The following is a 20011-nucleotide window of genomic DNA, read 5'->3' as shown; positions in this document are numbered from 1 at the left end:
CTGATACAGTGCTTTACCTCCTATTACCTCTCACCTTCCTTTAAGCAATAAAATACACAAAGTCCATTAATGCAATGGTTAACCACAGTTTAACTGGGGAGGGGAGGGAAGAGTAATGGTGTAACTATGGGAACCTCTCCCTCATTGGCTCTAGCTAGAATATACCTTATGGAGCATGCCTGGAGCTTATTCATTTCTGGTCACACATTTGTCATCTTTCACCTATTAGTTTAGTGCAAAAAATAAATAAATAAACAAATAAATAAAAGGTGCTTTGACACAATGCAGTACACCCTGGATGGTCCCTCTATCCCTATTATGGCAGCAAGGGGAAGTGGCTGCTTCAGAGAAGAGTGAAAACAAAGCCAGAGAGAACCATCCACTAAATAGACTTTAAAGAGATTTAACCTGACTTGTAGACCTTTCTCTTATCTTCTGCCAAGAGTGTAAGGACTCTGAAGTTCTCCGCTGAGTTCCTGTGAAGAGGTAGGAAAGGGGGGCCTTCCCCCATCTCTGCAAAAGTGGAGAACTGCTCACACATGGTGGCCAGTAATATACAATGGCCTACATGAGCTCGAGACTGGTTCTCAAATCCCTAGCTTCCTCTCTATGTTTCCTTCCTGAGCTTAGGTGAATGATAGTAATTCTGAAATGGATGTTTTCAGCCTTGGATTATCATTTCCCATCCAACTGACCTCCTCGATTTCATGATTTCCAGAAACTCATCATGCTGCAGGATGAAACCAACTCTAAAACTCATGTGTCTTCAGCTCATTTCCCACCCTGGCTACAGTACTTCATTACCACCTTCCTTATTCCTCATCCCCTGCTTTTTAGCTTCTTTATATGTGTTCTCTTCCCCCATTATATTGTGAGCTGCTAAAGGGCAGGGACTGTCTTATGCCTTTCTTTGTATTCTCAGAGTTTAGCATAGTGCCTGCCATATAGTAGGCACCTATGAAATGTTTATTGGTTGACTACTGGACACAAGAAGAGATAAGAAGCCTCAGGGGCCTCAGTCGAAGCATTTCTTTTGTGTGAAAAAAATACCTTATTTATATAATACATCAAGTACCTTCCTACTACTTCCTTTATAGGAAGAGCCTAGATATGTCAGGAGGCAGCTAGGTGGCTCAGTGGATAGAAGGCTAAGCCGGAGTAAGGAAAACCTGGTCTCAGACATTCAATAGCTGTGTGACCCTGGACAAGTCACTTAACCTCTGTTTGCCTTAATCCACTGGAGAAGGAAATCGAAAACCACTCCAGTCTACTTGCCAAGAAATCCCCATGAATAGTGTTGGCATGGTCCAGTGGGTCACGAAGCGTCAGACACGACTGAACGACTGAACACCAACAATAAGATGTAAGTCAAATATAACCTTTAAGTTATTTCCCTTGGGGTTCTTGGAAGGGAATCAATCAATTGGCATTTATCAAGTACCTACTATGTTCCAGGTCCTGTGCTAAATACTGGATATATAAAGAAAGGCAAAAAAGTAGTCTCTCTTCTCAAAAAATTCAGTCTAACATGCAAGCAACTAGAAATAAGATATGTGATGATAAATTGGAGATAATCCCAGAGGGAAGGTTAAGAAGGACCAGAACCGTCTTCCTGCAGAAGTTGAGACTTTAGATGAGAAAGAAGCCAAGGAAGCTGGAGGAGAGAGATGCGGCTTGGCAGACAGCCAGCGAAAATGCTCAGTTAGAAAATGGAGTGTCCTGTACCAGGAATAGCAGGTGGACCAGTGTCACTGGATTGCATAAGGTAAGTAAGATGTAAGAAGACCAGAAAGGAGGAAGGAACCAAAATAGTAGAAGTAATCAGAGGAGAGAAGCAAAAGTATATGAAAGAAGGTAGAAATGACAAGACTTTTGACAACTGGCTGGATGTGGGGTGAGTGAGGAATGAAGAATGACGCGAAAGTTGTGAGCCTGGGTTGACTTACAGGGATGGTGGTGCCTTCCATAGTAACAAGAAAGTTAGGAATACGGAAAAGTTTTGAGGAAAAGATAATGAATTCGATTTTGTACATCCTGAGTTTAAGATGTCTATGGGACATCTTTGAGATGCCCAGTAGGGCAGCTGGAGACATGAAGAAGGTTTGGGCTAGGACAGTGAATTGAGAGACATCTGCATAGAGATGATAATTGACAGCATGGGAGCTAGTGAAATCACCAATAGTGAAGAGAAGAGGGCCCATATCAGAGCCTAGGAGATACCCACAGTTAGTGAGCATGCCTTAGTTGAAGATCCAATAACCGAAGATTGCAGAGAGATCGAGAAGATTGATAAATGGCCATTAGATTTGGCAATTAAGGGATTGTTAATAACTTTGGAGGGAGCAATTTCAGTTGAAAGATGAGGTTGGTATATGTGGCAGGTGAAAGATGAAATGCCTGAGGAAACAAAGGTTCAAGCTTCTGAGAATATTGATTTATTAAGCAGGGCATGCCAATTGCCAAACAAATCAGGACCAGAACCTTCCTCAGCTTAGCCCCAAATACAGAGACAGATTTTTACACATGAAAAAAAATCAAGTAAGGCCAAAAAATTAAAAGAAAACAATTAACCAGGATACATTAGGTCATCTGATTTCTAATCGGAGGAAAGATTAGGGACTTTCCAGGTTGGGAGAGAGAGTGAACAAGTGCATTGCCTGAAATCAGAAAAAGAGGTGTCCCATTCCCCTAAATGAACAATCAAAGGAACACAGAAACAATTCTGATCGATCAGTATGAGGCCAGTTCTCAGATAAGACACATGGGTCGCTTAAGATACACAATTGTCTTTTCCGCCCGCTCCCCGCCCCAAGTGCCGCTCCGCTCCGGCTGCATAGCGCTCACACCGAGCTCCGGGGCGCCGCAGCGCTAGCGCCACCGCCACCGCCTCCCTCCTTCCGCAGCCATAACCATATACTTGGACCTCATCAGCCATGAGGAGATGTTCTCCGACATTTCACAAGATCCGGGAGATCGCGAACGGGCTGTGCCTGGAGGTGGAGAGGAAGATGGTCGGTAGGACAGAATTGATGATTCACTCGTGGGTGGAAATGCCTCTGCTGAAGGTCCTGAGGGGGAAGGAACAGATGCCACTATAATCACTGGAGTCGACAGAGTAATAAACCATCATCTGCAAGAAACTACTTTCACAAAAGAATCCTACAAAAAAGTACATCAAAGACTATATGAAATCAATCAAAGGCAGACTCGAAGAACACAAGCCACAGAGAGTAAAACCTTTCATGACAGGAGCTGCAGAGCCAATCAAACACAGCCTTGCTAATTTTAAAAACTGTCGGTTCTTCATAGGCGAAAACAGGAATCCAGCCGGCATGGTGGCTCTCTTGGACTTCCGTGAGGATGGTGTGACTCCATATATGATTTTCTTTAAAGATGGCTTAGAAATGGAGAAATGTTACCAAACTCAGCTGATTACTTTGAATCACCTGTCATCATAACTGGCTGCTGCTTTTTGTCATCTACACAACACCAGGACTTGGACAAACTTGGACTGATGTCATCTTGAGCTTTATTCATTTATTTTTGGCCTTGATTTATTTGGAGTGGAGGCATTGTTTTTAAAAACATGTCATGTAGGTTGTCTAAAATAAAATGCATTTAATCCCACCACAACCACCACCAAAAAAAGAAGCACAATTGTGAGAAAACCCCTTACATCAATCTTTGGGCTTGACTGGGTTTCTAATCAGCATGACTTGGGTCCTTAGTTAAGGGTCTCTAAACAGCGGGTAGAGGTAGAAACAGTCATGCCAATTTAAACCTTGCCGGGGCTAGGTTCAAGCAATACAATAAGGTTTTTTCCCAGTTTTCACAACTGAACAAAGTTTTCTCACGAGACGGAAGTTAGACTAGACCCAAAGAATAGAAAAGGGACTGAACTAGCTCCAGAACTGAGTCACAAGATAGAGTCAATGTGGTTCACTCAATTCCCACTACCACTGGCTGTAATAATCCCCTTTGTTCCTTCATCTGTTACTAGCAGGCCTGGTTAGTTCAGCTTCAATGTTCAGGGGCAGCTAAGGGGCACACTAGATAGAATGCCAGACCTGGAGTCAGGAAGACCTGAATTCAAATCTAGCCTTGCGCACTTAATAGCTATACAGTCCTGGGCAAATCATTTAACCTGTTTTGCCTCTGTTTCCTCATCTGTAAAATGAGGGTCATGACAGCACTTTGTTCTCAGGGTTGTATATAAATGTTAGTGTAAGAAATGGGAGGAGGAGTTTTGTTTCCACAGAACTAAAGGTGTGCTTCCCTGCCCTCCCCCACCCCAGCTTTAGCAGAGACCAGGCCTCAAGGTCGGTCAGGTGAGAGGTCAGAGGCTTGTACGCATGTGCATACTTTTTGAGAAGGCAGTCTAGGGAATTAGAGAGGCCAAATCCACTTGAACCAGTTCAAGCTTATCTAGGGTCTGGTCTTGGTCAAGAATCCAGGCCTACTGATTTGCATAATTTGCATATGTTAAACAGGGAAAGTAGGGGAAGTAAAAGAATATAGTTTAATCCTAAACTAAGACAAGGAAAATCTAATTAACTTCACTTTTGCTTCCGTATCCTTATCCTATTTATATAAACTGTATAACCTAGGAAAACCATGTGAAAAAACAAAGACTGTAAACTAACCGTAACTCTAGCAGGAGTGGAGGGAATGGTTACCCCTGCTGCTGCAGCTGTATCAGTGTGAGTGTTCCAGGGACCACTACACCTGCTCTCTTGAGGAGCGTGATAAAATGCCTTTCTCTGCCCACTCTGGTCTTGAGTTCTTTGGGTGAAAATGGGCAAATCACATGGATTTTCCTAAGGTCAAGTGAAGGGAAGCAATAGGCAGTGGAAGTTTGCCAGGCTTACTCCCAGATCTTGCCTTGGGGTGTCCTGTGATCCCCAGTGAGGTGTTAAGAGGGTTACCACTCCGGATGCCCTTGGGGAACCCTGTGGTCTGCACAGCCTTCTTAAGGGAACATCACTTGGGACTTCCCACCCTGTCTTGGGAGCCTTGTGATCTTACCACTGTCCTAAGGGGCCATCACTTGGGTCCTCCTTAGGGTCTGACCCCTAGGAGGCCCTGTGATCCCCACAGATTAAGGGGGGGGCTACCACTTGGTCTTCCTCTGGGAGTCCTGTGGTCTGTACAGCCTTCCCTAGGGATTATCAGAGTTCTTCCTCAGGACTTTGGCCCTGCCTAGGAAGTCCAATGATCCCCAAAGCCACGTGTTCTCACAATTTGGGGAAGTCCAGTGATCCCCAAAACCACGTTTCTCACATTAGCAATTATTAGGATTAATTTTGGGAGGAAATGAGGCACTCATAGATCATCGAATAGTTTTTTTTTAATGGTTTACTTAACCCTAACATAGCAAGGATATGGAACAAGGATACATACAGCAGCGCTTAGCTTGTATAGAGAGGTGCCCCCTCATCTCCATATGAAAACAAAGGGCAGGGTATAGTGATTGGTAGCATGGTCTTCCGATGCCACTAAGTTGGAAAGAGTGCCCATCCCGAGTCTATAGGATCTTTTATGCCCCTACGTGAACAGGCATTCAACTCCTTTGATTGGCTTTATGCACCTAAATGACCAGAAAATTACATCAATACTACCAAGAAGCTGCATGAAGGGAGGCAGAGCTTTACAGACTGGAAGACTTTTTATTATTTAAAAGCTCTTAGGGCTTTCACCAGATAATCCTCCACAGTACAGGGAGTTGTAAAAGGGAAAAGAAAAATATAGGTATTTTCCTTTCCCAAAACAGTCATCATAAAGAAATATAAGAAAGAAGAAAAACAATTTGGAGGACAATGACAGTCCAAATTCCTAGGCTCCTCCATCTCCCTACAAAGGGACAAATTCTCAGATTTAAATTATGTGTAGGTGATATCAGATCTTTGCAGTTTACAATAAGTCTCCTAATGCAAGATGTTGGTGATGAACTGGCACACCACCAGGAGTTTCAGGGACTTAATTTAGATGCTGACACCTCCAACACAGTCACAGATTTTTCTCTTGATGTAAGATAGCAACAATAAGTAGGAACACCACCAGTAATTTCAGAACCACAGCACTGGTTAGGACATTTTCAATGCTGTCAACATCTTCATTACACATCAGGGTTATCTAAATTGAAGCAGCTTAGAGTTTGTTAAGCTCTTATATGCAACCTGTCCCAAGATCCAAGTTGATGCCTAAGCTCTTCCTAAAGTGACACCCATTCAGTAACCTCTGGCTCACCCACCAACACTTCCTTCCCTAAGACTAACATCGGGGAAATTATACAAGATCTTTGACCCCTTAGAAACCTCTGTGTAGGGGAATATCCCTTTCTTCTACATAGGCTAAATAAGGACTTTCACTCCCATTCAGGGACTCAGAATTACTATCAAATCATAAAAGGGATCCTATTTATTCTAAGTACACATTTACCATACTGATAAAGTTTTCACCTTTACCATGCTATTAGAAAGCAAGGCTCCTCAAAATGAAATCACCCCTTGGTCTCCCAAATCCTTTCTGGAAATGAGTTATCTGAGCCTTCTTAGAGGAAAGGAAGCCTACCAACTGAAGGAGACCTGAACTATTTCTCCAGGGCATAGGGAGGTCTCTGAAGAGGGTTTTTGTGAATAAAATAAGGAAAGACTGAAGAGGTTCTAGCAAAAATAGTCCATTCTTATCATGTAAGTATTCCCGGAGACTGGATCCCAGAAATCACTGGTCTAAAAAGCTCTTCCCCTCTGTAAAGTGACACCAATTTATCACAAACTTGACTTTTGGGAGTTTGGACACCTGACATTGGCAGTCAGGTACATGATGATGCTACTACTGATTAGCAGAGGCAAACCTCTTGCCATGAGATGGGAGAGTGGCACTTTGCCTGTTGGGTTAGGTGGCTGCTCTGACTGGCACAAGGAGCCCAGTTCAGTAGGAAGAGTTGCCTTGTCCTTAGCAGAATAAATGGTCCTATGCCTAGTACAACATGGCATCACCATCCCGATATTCATTTTGGCAATGGACCCACTCTTCAATCTCTACTCATCACCATATCTTTTTTTAATGGCTCCAACCTTGTTTAGCAATGATGTCTTTAGTAGGGTACTGAAGAATCCCACAAACAACTGTATATAATGAAACACATAGGTAAAATTCCCCCATTGGTCCTGACTCCAAAGGGAAGAATCTTTGATTATCCAGCTTTGTGCTCTCCAGCCCCCAAACCACTTGGCCAGACTTACAGGCACTACCCAGGAATTATATGAATTTTCCCTATCTCTCAAGGCTCTCTCATATGACAGCCGTCTCATCCAACTGGAAGAACTCGCGAGGAACCCATTCTCTAGGGCAGGACTGGAGATCCTTTTATTAAGGAGATTTGTTCTGTGAAGTTTGGATTCAGTCAAAGGGCCACACTTGAGGACCTAGAGGGCCACATGTGACCTCAAGGCCACAGGTTCCCCACCACTGTTCTAGGGTATCCCTCTGTTGCTGGATTAGTCGAGTTGCAAATGTCTCATAGCAGATGGAGCCATAGATACAGACCAAACAAAACAACATTCTTCAGGAGCCAGGTTTTCATAGGTGAGGGCCCATTGAACTAGCAGAGGAAGCAAGGTTCTATGCCTTGGATTAGAGGCTTCAATCTCTGGCACAGTAGTTACCCTATTTGTGAAGGGCTCTAACACTGGAAGGGCCCAGGTGAGCTTGATTTTGAATGTACCACATCCATTTAGCAATATAAGCTTCTGTGCCCCAACCATTTCATTAGAGAGACTAGCTTGTGTCACACAACTCATAATAGACATTTCTAGGAGAAGAGTGATTGTATGACCCTGTGTCATCTATTCAGTAGCAATTGGAACCCAATATTGGCAAGCAACTACTTTGCAAAATGGATATAGTTTGGGGCAACTTGCAACTACAGAAACATAACAATCACTTGCTTGGACACCTTTTAATGCCCACCAAGAGCTCTACTCAGCCTGGTCTTTATGGATAGAGACCTTCCAGACATATAAGGCCTTGTAGGTCATAAAGGGCTCCATGGGAGAGACTGCTAGCCAGCCTGCTTTAGATTTTACAGGACTGTAACCTATCTGGGCCCCAGTTAAAAGAAACATACTGGCAGGCAACTTGATAAACGGGAGCCATGAGGACACCCAATTAAGGAATATGGGTTCTCAAAAACCTTAACAGTTCATTTAGGCTCTAGGCTTCCTGTTGCGGGTCCCCGGCCTCGCAACCAAATCGTGGGGGTCTGTTGTTAGCCCCCCATACCCAGGCCTTTGCCTAGCAAAGGGCCTGATCTCACGGACAATGTACGGGGCGGGAGCTGAAAGATGGTGAATGACTCCGAATTTTATTTCAGCAAGCAGCATTTTTATATCTTTAGTGACGTAGGTACATTCTTTGGTTACGTGGGTGAAAGAACAGGTAAAATCAAGACACCTGGGTACTAGGACCGCCCCGACTCCGCCTACTCTCCTCCCCTTCTCTTCCCGCTCTAACCCGAAGCTCCCTGCGGGCAGGCAGTCCAGGCAAAGAACCGGAAGTTCCATGTGCTCAAGCAGGTCCGGGCAAAGACCTGGAATTGCTAGGGAAGCAACAAAGGCGAGACCCCTCCTCCTGGCTCCACCCATATCTCAGAGCCCTGAGTTTATCTCAGCAGGCCCTGGGCGTGGAGGTCCGAGGAGGGCAGGGCTCGGCTCTGGCTCAGCTCTAACTCGGCCCGTAACAGCTTCCTACCTAGATAATTGGAAAGCAAGTATCAGTAGCTTATTCTAGACTGTGCCCAGAATCTTCAAGATTTTTGCCACCCATTTGATTCCCTGAAATTTGAATGAGTGGGAGTTCTGGACTTTCTGAGAGCTTGTTTACCACTGTACGTCCTTCGAATGGGCCACCATGTTACTTAGGGCCTCTGCTATTGTGGTCTTACCAGTCAACACAGCATCATCAATGTAATACACATCAAAGCCCACAGGAAGGAAGACCTCTTTCAGATTTCTGCCCACTACAATGGGGTAATAAAGAGGGTAAGTTCAGGAAGCCCTGGAGAAAGTAAATGGGACTCTTTCCTAAGTGAAAACAAACTTCTGATTAGTTTCAGTCACAGGAATGGTGGTTTCCCTTCTGACGGTAGTTTCTTTGGGGCCTGGACCTCAAAGCCTCTTAGCCTCCTCTCACACTGGGCAATTCATGATTCATAAGCTTAAATCTCTGCCCCAAGTGACTTTGCGGACAGAACTGGCCCCAGCTGGATGCTGAGCTTTTCCCCTCAGGCTTAGTGGAGTGCCACACAGGACACCCTCCTACCACCCCACCCCTCTCACCCAGGGTCCTATCCTGCCTTCTCTGTCCCTCAGTCCTCTGGCCTAGCACTGGAAGGTCAGAAAGCTGTCACTCTGGTTTTATAGGGTTGATTTCTGTAGTTTGGGTCTTGGAGGCTCTGAGAGAAAGAAGGTTTGGGGATGTAGGGCTGAGTTGTATTTCAAGCCTACACACATACCCTGCACCTTTCCCTCCATTCTCCTGCAGTGATCTTTTGCAACATAGAATGCTATCATGACCTCAGTAAGCTTCTGCAGTCTGGAGCTTGGATTTCCATGGCACTGAAAAGAGAGAGGGGGTACAAAAATACGGGGTGGGGTTTAGTTGCAAACCCATGTGTTCTTGGGCTGCCCAGCGGAGCTTCATTGTTAGCAGCATGTTGAGTGGTGGGATGACACAGAGTCATATAATCACTCTTCTCCTAGAAACGTCTATTATGGGTCGTGTGATACAAGACAGTCTCTCTAATAAAATGGGTGGGGCACAGAAGCTTACATTGCTAAATGGACATGGTACATTCAGATCAAGCTCACCTAGGCCCTTCCAGTGTTAGAGCCCTTCACAAATTGGGTGAATTGAGTGAGCTCAATGTAGGCATCAGTTTTGGGGTTTATTTTTTTAACCTTCTTTTGTATTCCAGGTGTCCTAGACCATGGTGATTAGTTCTGATTAAAGCTAAAGTATTTTTTTTTTATTTTTGGTGCATAATTTATGTTTTGGAGAGGTTTGAAGGGTCAAGGGTATCAAAGAAAATGTCTAAATCTCCATCTTGTTGGTCATGTGATCCAGAACTTATCTATTATTTTATGTCCTACAACTTAGCTGAATTTGTTTTAATTAGCTTTTTGGTTGATTCTCTAGGGCTTCATATTTAAAATGCCACCTGCAAAAATCAGAAATTATTTCCTCTTTGCCTATGTTTATTCCCTTGACTTCTCTTTCTTGTCTTCTTGCTATAGCTATCTTTCCTAGCACTATGATTAATAGTAATGATGATGGGGATCCTCGCTTGACCCATGATCTTATTAGAAAATCCTTTAACTTTTCTCCATTACATATGTTGGTCTTAGATTTAGATAGTTATTATTTATTTTACTTGCACTAAGACTTTTGCAACATATTGTATCACGGTAAGGTCTATTTATTCTCATGCCTTCTAGATTTTAATGGAAATAGATACTGGATTTTGTCAAATATCTTTTCAGCATCTATTAATATAATCATATGGCTTCTTCTAGTATACTTTATTAAATTTATCATCTTCCTTATACTGAACCAATGCTGCATCCTTCACATAAAACAAACCTGGCCATAGTAACATTTCTAACATGCTGTTGTAGCCTACTTGCTAATATTTTATTTGAAATTTTTGCACTAATTATTAGGGATGTATTTTTTTCTCTACTTTGTCTTTCCCTGGCTTAGGTGTCAAGACTATATTAATGGAAGGAGGCAGAGCCAAGATGGCAGAGTAGAGAAGCACTCAGCAGAGCTCTCTCAAGTTCCCCTCCAAACAACTCTAAAATAATGCCTCAAATAGAATTCTGGAGCAGCAGAAAACAGTTTTCCAGCCCAAGACAACTCATGATGTCAGCAGGAAAAATCTGTCTCATCAGGGTGGTGGTCGGATAGCACAGAGGGCAGGACCAGAAGCAGGCCTTGGAGGCAGCTGCATCGACAGTAGCAGCAGCTTCATGAGCTTGCAGCCCACAGAAAGAGGCGATGAGGTAGGTGCAAAGTCAAACAACTTGTCAAAAGAAGACTGAAGGAGACTCTTTGCTGACAGTGGGTTCAGGACCCTGTTGCATTCCCCACACACAATGCCAGGTCACAGTCAGAGAGCCAAAAGGAACAGTAGCACTTGCAGTAACAGGAGACCAGGGGCCCAGGGGGCTGGTTGCATTTCCAGGGCAGAGGAGTGCTTGTGGTCACACTGGGCAGTAGGGACCCTGGTCTCAGTTCTAAGACAGGAGCCCTAGCAATTGCTGCTGTAGGAGAGCAGGGGACCTGATCAGTCCCAGGAGGAGTGCTAGTGCTGCTGATTACAGGGGAACAAAATCCCTTTATGGGTAAAGACCAGAGGACAGCAACATTTATAATGGTTAACTATGAATGACTTAGTCATTCTCCATAATACTGTAATCCAAGACAATTCCAAAGAACTTATGATGAAAAATGCTATCCACCTCCAGAGAAAGAACTGATAGGAGTATGAGTGCAGATTGAAGTTTACTTTTTTAACCTTTATTATTCTAGTGGGTGGGGGTCTGCATTTTCTTTTGCAAAATATGGCTAATATGGAAATGTTTTGCACAATGGCACATGTATAATGTGTATATATATATATATATATATGTATGTATATATAATTGCCTTCTCAAGGGGGTGAGGTGGAAGGGAGTAAGAGAATTTGGAACTCAAATTTTTAAAAAGAGCATTAAAATGTTATGTCTACATGTAACTGAAAAAATAAAACATCATAATATTTTAAAAGGGCTATAGTAATATCAGATTTTTTTTAAATGCTGTCTCCTCCATTAGACTACAAGGTATCTCAGAGCAGGCAGAGGTTGTATTTCGCCTCTTTTTGTATCCCAATCATTTAACACAGTGCCTTGGACATAGTGGGCACTTAATAAATGCTTATCAAGTGATTCTGACTGACCTTTGGATGTTTTCTTGGGAGTCAGTTTTCATTTCAAAATGTTTATTTAATTTTGGTCTTTTCATCAAGAATACTTAGAAATCCTCAATTCCACTAAAAATCCACTTTTGGACTGGCTGAACAAATGACAATATATAAATGTGACAGAATACTGTAAGAAATGATTAAGGGGATAGTTTCAGAGAAACCTAGGACTTGAATGAAATGATGCAGAGTGAATAGAACCAGCAAAAAAAGATTTATACAATGACAATACAATATGGCAAAATTAAGAACTCTGAAAGAATTAGCAACTCTGTTCAGTATAATGATCAAACATGAATCCGAAAGACTAAGAATGAAACATGCTACCTACTTTCCAACAAAGGTGAAGATCTCAGAGTAAAAATTCAGATACATTTTTCTGAATATAACCAATGTGGAAATCTGTTTTGCTATGTTTATAATGTGAGTTTTATCTTTGTTCTCAATTGGGAAGGAGCGGGTTGGAGTGGGAAGAAAAGAAGGCAGATTTTTGCTGATGGAAAATTTGTAACATTTAAAATTAATCTGTATATATGATTATATATAAATATAATTTTAAATACACACACACACACACACACCTATATGTGTGTGCATGCGCTCACCCCACCCAAAAAACCCAGAAGGGGTCACAAAGGGATCATTTTTGTTAGTATTTTATAAATTTCATATATATTTTTAAAAACTTGTGTGACAGTCCATAATTTCTTATATGGTACTCTTTCATGTTCTTTGTAGATTGACATTGCTGTGTTTGATGATTAGGTTTATGAAAAAGGTTTTTTTTAAAGGTCCATTTTTTCCCTTGTAGGATTATATTTATTTTTACCAGAAAGTTTACTTGGTTCTAAGCCTTTTGCCTTTGGGGATATTATATTCCATAGAGGCAGCCATCAAGTGTTGTATGATCTTTATCATGATTCCCATCTCCTTTCTTTTTTGGCTGCTCATGGTATTTTCTTCCTTGATCTGGAAACTCTGAATTTTGGCCAAGATGTTCCTTGGAGTTTTCATTTTGGAGTTGATCTCCAAAGGCTATCAGTTTAGATTCTTTCTATTTTCATTTTGCCCCATGATTCTAAGAGCTCTGGACAGTTTTCATTTATATTTCTTGACATATGAAACCAGACATTTTTGGTCACGATTTTCAGATAATCTGATAATTCTTAAGATTGTCTCTTCTTCACTTGGTTTCTAGGTCAGTTGTTTCTTATATAATATTCTTGGCATTTTCTTAGCTTTATAAAAATCTTTTAATTTTACATTAGTATTTCTTCTTATCTGTTTTTTCATTGTTTTCTGTCTGGCCCATTCTAATTTTAGGGACATAATTCCTGGGGTAGGTTTTCCTATGTCTTTTCTAAGGTGTCAATTCTCTTTGCCATTATTTCATTTTGATTATTTCATTTCTTTTGTGTACTCTTATAATTCTTGTGACTAGGACATTTTTTCTCTGCAACTTGATATGAACTTTTTGTAGCGTCACCAAACTCCTGAGTTTGCCTTCTGGGCATCTCTCAAACCATGGTACATTTCCTTACTGTATTTGGAGTTTTCCTTGGTTCGCTCATTTCATTAACTTTGGGATATAGGTTCCTCTACACGTGCCAGGGTCAAGCTTAAAAACTGAATGGAATGGACAGGGCCTTGCAGGTCCTGAGTGTGATGGCCAAGACTAACCTCCTTCTTCAAGAGACTGCGGCTACTTCAGTGCTGAGTGCTAACTGGGAGCTCTCTCTTGCCATAGAGTTCCAGAGCCTCTCTCTTTAGGCTCTGCCTGGGGTTTCCCCAGCTGCTGAGTTCAGGGGCTACTTCCATACACCACGCTCCCACCACAGGCTTCAGAGAGGTACTTCAAGCTAGTCTTTCTCTCTAGGCCCAGGATGCTACTGCACCCTGCCTCTAGATCCCTATACCAGACCTTTGCCTTTGCCTAGAGCTCCCTGAGGGGGTGAGGAGGGGAGGGGGCTCCTCCTGCTGGGCTTCTGTCACCAGGGACTTTGAGGAGGATACCCTGAGCTGGTCTCTGCTCGGAGACTCTCCCAGGCTCAGGCCTCTGGTGCCGGTGTTTGATGCCCTCTGGTGCAGCCCTGCCCTGCGCCCTGTCTTCCAACTACCCTGCAAGATTCTGGGATTCCTTCTGGAGATCTCTGGGATAGATGGAGGAGTCTGCAGGTGATTCTTCTTATTTCTTTTCAGATTGGTGCATCTTTAAGGCCCTCCTCTCTTAGCACATCACCATCCTCCCCACGATACTATTAAATGCATAAAATAAAACACAATGCACAGAATTACAAAGGAAACATTATATTGAAATAGTTATAAAAACTTAAATGTTAAAAAGGTTTTGAACAAATAAAACCAATGTAGTCAAGATTAGAAGGAAAGCAGAAAATTGGGGGGGGGGATTTACAGTTTTCTAGATAAAGGTCTCATATCTCAAACAGAGAACTCTGTCAAATTTATAAGAATATGAGTCATTCCCCAACTGATAAATGGTAAGAAATGTGAACGGTTTTTCAATGAAGCAATCAAAACTATAAATAATCATATGAAAAAATGTTCTAAATCATTACTGACTAGAGAATGAAAATCAAAACAACCTTGAGATATCATCTCACACCTATCAGATTGGCTAAAATGATAGAAGGGGAAAGGCACAAATGTTGAAGGGGATATGGATAACCTGGACACTAATTCGCTGTCAGTGGAACTGTGAACTGATCTAACCATTCTGAAGAACAATCTGGCATTATCCCAAAGTGTTATAAAACTATCATATATCCTTTGACCCTGCAGTACCACTATTAAGTCTGTTTCCCAAGGTTATGAGGGAAAAAGGTAAAGAACCTATATGTTCTAAATATTCATAGCAGCTCTCTTTGTGGTGGCAAAGGACTGGAAATTGAGGGGATACCCAAATTGGGGAAAGACAAGCTGTGGTGTATGATTGTGATGGAATAAGAAACGGTGAGCTGGTTGATTTTAGAAAAACATGGAAAGCCTTGCATGAAATAATGAAGAACGAAATTGGCAGAACCAAGAGAATGTTGTACATAGTAACATCAAAATTGTTCAAAGAACAATGTGAAATGACTAAGTCATTTTGAGTACTATAAATACTCAAATCATCTAGAAAAGAAGATGTTATCCACCTCCAGAGAAAGAACTGATAAGCAGAAGTATGCACAGTACAGTTTTACATATATTGATAAATCTCCGGCCTTCTGTAGTGCTGGGTGTGGAAGGAGAGAGAGCAACAGTGTGAAACTTAAACTGTAACAAAAAAAATTAAATTAAAAAAAAGTTCTGGACTCTAGATTAAGAATCTCTGTGTTAAGTCTGTGTGATACAAACAGCAAACTGTATTTAGTGCAACTGTTCACTATCATGTTGTCACTGAGAATGCAATTTAAACTACTTTGAACAGTAACAATGGTACTGTTTCAAAAATGAACTTTATTAACTGCATTTAAATGTGAAAGATTCAGTCATTTGCAAAGTAGAGATTCCTTGGTGTGTCAATTAAATAGTAGGTATGGTGGCACAGGCCTGTAATTCCAAATGAGGTTGAGGTTGGCAGATCTGTTGAGGTCAAGATTTCTTAGCTGTAATGGGCTAAATCAATCAAGTGCCCATACTAAATACAACATCAATATGGCGAATCCCTGGGATTGGGGCATCACTAGGTTGTCTGTGGAGGGAGGAACTGCTCCAGGTTGAAAATGGAGCAGGCCAAAGCTCCCATGCTAATCAGTAGTGAGATCGGGCCCATGAGTAGCCATTGTACTTACAGTATCCAAAGACACAGCAACTAATTAATAATTGCATACTGCCTCAGAAAATGACTATTTTGAAAAGGTGATACTTGGCTTTGTATGTTTTAGCATGATATGTTTGTTTTCATTCAGTTCCATATTTTATAGTCAAAATTCTCTATATTATCCTAGATAATTATAAAAATAACCACAAGTTGTATATAAAAGATGGATACACATTAGGATCACTCAAAAACTTGTCATTTTCACCATTAGTAAAATTAGACCACCAATCTGTCAAAGCAAATATCAGAATGGTTTTTTTAAAGCTAGACTACTGTAGGGAGTTGGTGCCAACCCCGGGGCTGCTCAGACCCTAGCACTTAGCCTGTTTCCTGGGTAAAACCAGACAGGCTTAGTAGGAGTTGGAACAGCAAGCGCCCGGAGGAAGGACTTCCGTCCCTAACAGCCCCCCTCCCACTCTCGTAGCCATCCTTTCTCATGCAGGCAGACTCCATTCACCAAGGACTCACAAGCCCAGAAGGAGGAACCCAGCTGGCCACTACCTAACGCTCTTGAACCAGTGCCTAACACAACAATGCTTTGATACTTTACTTACTGGAACATCTTTGATACTTTACAAGGGCATCCTGCCCCGTGCCTCACATAGCTCATACAGTTCTGATATCAGCTGGCTACATGCCTGAGCCTTCCCATGCCTCCGTAGATACTGTAGGACAGCACCCTCCTTTGTTCCCATACTCCCATAGAAACTACCTTACTACAGCCCTAGTTTTTCCCATACGCTTGTAGGAATCATAGTTTACAACAATCCAGATTCTTCCCACCTGATATCGATCTTCCCATACTGTCATCCCCTTACCCCTTGAACACCTGCTTCTGCTCATGTAGTGCAAAACCCTATAAAACTGGATAATGTCTCCCAATAAATCAGAGTTGCATCTTCCCTGACTCCCGCCTCATCATTACGTACTGAGATTGGGGTCCTTGCTGGTCAGGGACCCCTAACAGACTATAACAAAAAGATACAGCACGCAACTTAAACTCCTTAATTCTGAACTTTTTAAACAACTGATAATGATAAACGGGTAACTGAGAAATGATAATGAAAGACTGATTATATTACTTTCATACAGAATGTTAACTAACGTAAACCGATGAAAAGACCAAAAGACCCCAAAAAGTGCTTTAGTCAGCAAACAGGATTTACTTATCATGTGGATAGAAGTGGTGGCCAAAGTTAATGCCAGTTTATGATATAAATTCATTTATAAAATCTTGTGAAGGATGATGGATGATTAAAAGCAGTACTGATTCATAAAAGCAAGGAGAAGCAGTGAAGGATAAAACCAGTTTAAAGTGAATTTGGCAAGAGACCGAACTAAGCAAAATCTTTTGAGGACATTTAAGGATGAAAATGTAAGGAGACAAGACAAGAAAAATGGAAAAGATTGGCAAAAACTTTAAAATAAACTATTTTCTCACCATTGATAATGAAAGAGTCACCAAATGTGGACATCACAGTCCCAGATATGTTTATGGAGTAGACAGATGTGGCACTATAAGAGAACAAAAATGGAAAAACAGAAAGACTGAAGTGCACAAGTAGATCCTCAATGAGGGCATATTAACATGGAACAAGTGGGCTTTGACAAATAATGTTTTACAATGGATCAAATCTTTATGAAAGCTATGTGGCATAGTAGATGGAATACCAGATTTGGAAGATAGAAGATCTGAGTTTGAATTCTCTCCTCTCTCATCCACTTGCAATATGACTGAATAAATCACTTAAGGTTTCTCAGCCTTAGTCTCCTCATTGGTAAAATAAAGATGATAATAGCATCTACCTTACAAGGTGTTATGACCAAATGAGATACTGTAAGTGATTTCCAAACTTTAAAAATCGATAAAAATGCTATTTATTATCTTTACGACTTTGCAATTAATTGAAAAAAGTGTAGAGAACGCAAGATTCCACTGTGTTTGTTTGTTGTTTATGAGAAAGCATTTGATTTGGCAGAACAAAAAAAACCAAAAACAAAAAAGACTGTCTTCAAAAAAGGTATCTCTGTTCCACACATCAAAACCTTTCGAAAGACACAACAACACAATAAACCTTTTCAATAATCCTCTGATTATAAGCATCACGAGAGATCTTCATCATCTAATATCATTGCCACTGTGATAGAGAAGATCTCATTCCCACATATTTACAATGAGGATATTTGAAGAAGATAAGTAAAACATATCATCAGGAGATCCGGGTCTATGGTTTCGCAGCGAGGCGCGGAATTCTCTGTGGTTTCTGTCCCTCCAGACTGGATCCCCGGCCTCTGGCAGCATGAACATCAACAAGATAGCGATCTTTGGAGCCACCGGCAGAACCGGGCTCGCCACCCTGGCACAGGCGGTGCAAGCAGGTTACCAAGTGACAGTGCTGGTGAGGGATGTCTCCAAGCTACCCTCTGATGGTCCCCAGCCAGCCCGGGTGGTGGTGGGTGATGTCCTGCAAGCAGACAACGTGAATGAAACTGTGGCAGGGCAGGATGCTGTCATTATATTGCTGGGCACCGGCAGTGACCTGAGTCCCACCACCGTGATGTCAGAGGGCACCTGGAACATTGTGGCCGCCATGAAGGCCCATGGCGTGGACAAGGTCGTGGCCTGCACCTTGGCTTTCCTCTTGTGGGACCCAGCTCAGGTCCCTGCCCGGCTCCAGGCAGTGACCGATGACCACATCCGTATGCATAAACTGCTGTTGGATTCCGGTCTACACTACGTGGCTGTGATGCCCCCGCACATTGCTGGGGACCAGCCACTGACAGGAGCCTACAATGTGACTGTGGATGGACGAGGTCCCTTCAGAGTCATCTCCAAACATGACCTGGGACACCTCATGCTTCGATGCCTCACCACAACTGAGTATGATGGACATATCATCTACCCTTCCCATCAGTATACCTAGGAGAATGTGGAATCCGTACCATAAGCCTAGCCCCAACCCAGCCCGACCACGGGTGAGAAGGAGCAGCGCTTGGTCCTGTCCTTTGGAAGCAGGGATAGCCCATTGCTGAGTGGGGCTATGGGAGGAAAGCAGCAAACAGAACAATAAAAGATCCTGTAGTACCAAAAAAAAAAAAAAAAAAAACCATATCATCAGGAAAATGTATGATAGTCTGGGAAGATGACCTAGCCACATGGTAAGGACAAGGGAGGAAAGAAGACAGCCAAAATACACCCCTGGTCTCCTCATGATGTCAGGAGAAAGACAGAAAGGCTTGCGGCACACTAGAGGGGCTCCCAGTGACAAGTAGCTCGAAAACAAGGACAAGAGTCACACAGGATGGAAAGGTATCAATGGATTGCAATAAGCATCACTGGAAGAAACATCCAGAGAGATAAAATTATGCATCCATTTAAGTAAATACCTGAGTAAAAGTTGGTTGGATCTGTACCAGAGGAAGAAAAAATCACAATAATGCAATAATGGATACAGTGAGGCACAACTCATGGACTTTCCTCAATACTGACCCTCCTTGACTCCTCCTCAACATGTGACACTATTACATCCTTCTAGATTTTTAGACTTCTAAGTCTTTGTGACACTGCTCTCTCCTGGTTCTTCTAACTACTCCTCAGTTACTTTTGCCATTTCTTCATCCATGTCATGCCCACTAGCGAGGTATTGTCTCTCCCCCCAACTACATAATGGTCCTTCTCTTTTCTCTCCAAAGTATTTTACTTGGTGATCTCATCATCAGCCATGGCTTTAAATCTCTATGCAGATGATTCCCAAATCTAAATATTCAGCCCTTGTCTCTCCCCTGAGTTCTGGTTCACATTTAAATTCTCTTAAATCTTTTAATTTAAGAGAAATACAACAACTTCTATTTTCCCAATTTACACACATAAAAAATTATTCGTATTTACTTAGGATGGGAGCAGGTCACAACATCCAATCAGGTCCTTGCCTAGATAAAAATGTTTCGAGCTAATATTGGAAGTCTCTTTTATAGGCTGTTACACATCTGCTATTTTGACTATGAGAATCTCATTGACAGATTGTTAAAGCAACACTTGGTAAGTTAACCATCGAGGATAAAACAATGCAACAACTGCCTTTTGACTATATCTCAAAGTGGATGTGTCACAGACATCTCCAACTCAATACGTACAAAAAAGAACTCATTCGTTGTCTTTTTCC

General features: G+C 42.1%; 1 protein-coding gene and 1 pseudogene across 1 annotated transcript; both read left to right on the top strand.

The window, feature by feature from the left end:
- Positions 1–2091: 2091 nt before the first annotated feature.
- LOC118837215 lies at positions 2092–3458 on the top strand (annotated as a pseudogene).
- A 14609-nt stretch (positions 3459–18067) lies between these two features.
- Positions 18068–18955, top strand: LOC118836107 (flavin reductase (NADPH)-like). Its single transcript, XM_036743463.1, has one exon. It carries the CDS (start codon positions 18149–18151, stop codon positions 18770–18772), a length of 624 nt encoding a protein of 207 aa, XP_036599358.1. The 5' UTR covers positions 18068–18148; the 3' UTR covers positions 18773–18955.
- The last annotated feature ends 1056 nt before the right edge of the window (positions 18956–20011 follow it).

Source organism: Trichosurus vulpecula, chromosome 2 (genome assembly GCF_011100635.1).
Source record: "Trichosurus vulpecula isolate mTriVul1 chromosome 2, mTriVul1.pri, whole genome shotgun sequence".
In the NCBI taxonomy this organism is placed as follows: Eukaryota; Metazoa; Chordata; class Mammalia; order Diprotodontia; family Phalangeridae; genus Trichosurus; species Trichosurus vulpecula.
The sequence above is the reverse complement of the archived record's forward strand: the minus strand, read 5'-3'. Positions and strand labels throughout refer to the sequence as shown.

Bases quoted from the DNA above. Each gene is read 5' to 3' on its own strand.
- LOC118836107 (XM_036743463.1), top strand. From the start codon at position 18,149: ATGAACATCAACAAGATAGCGATCTTTGGAGCCACCGGCAGAACCGGG.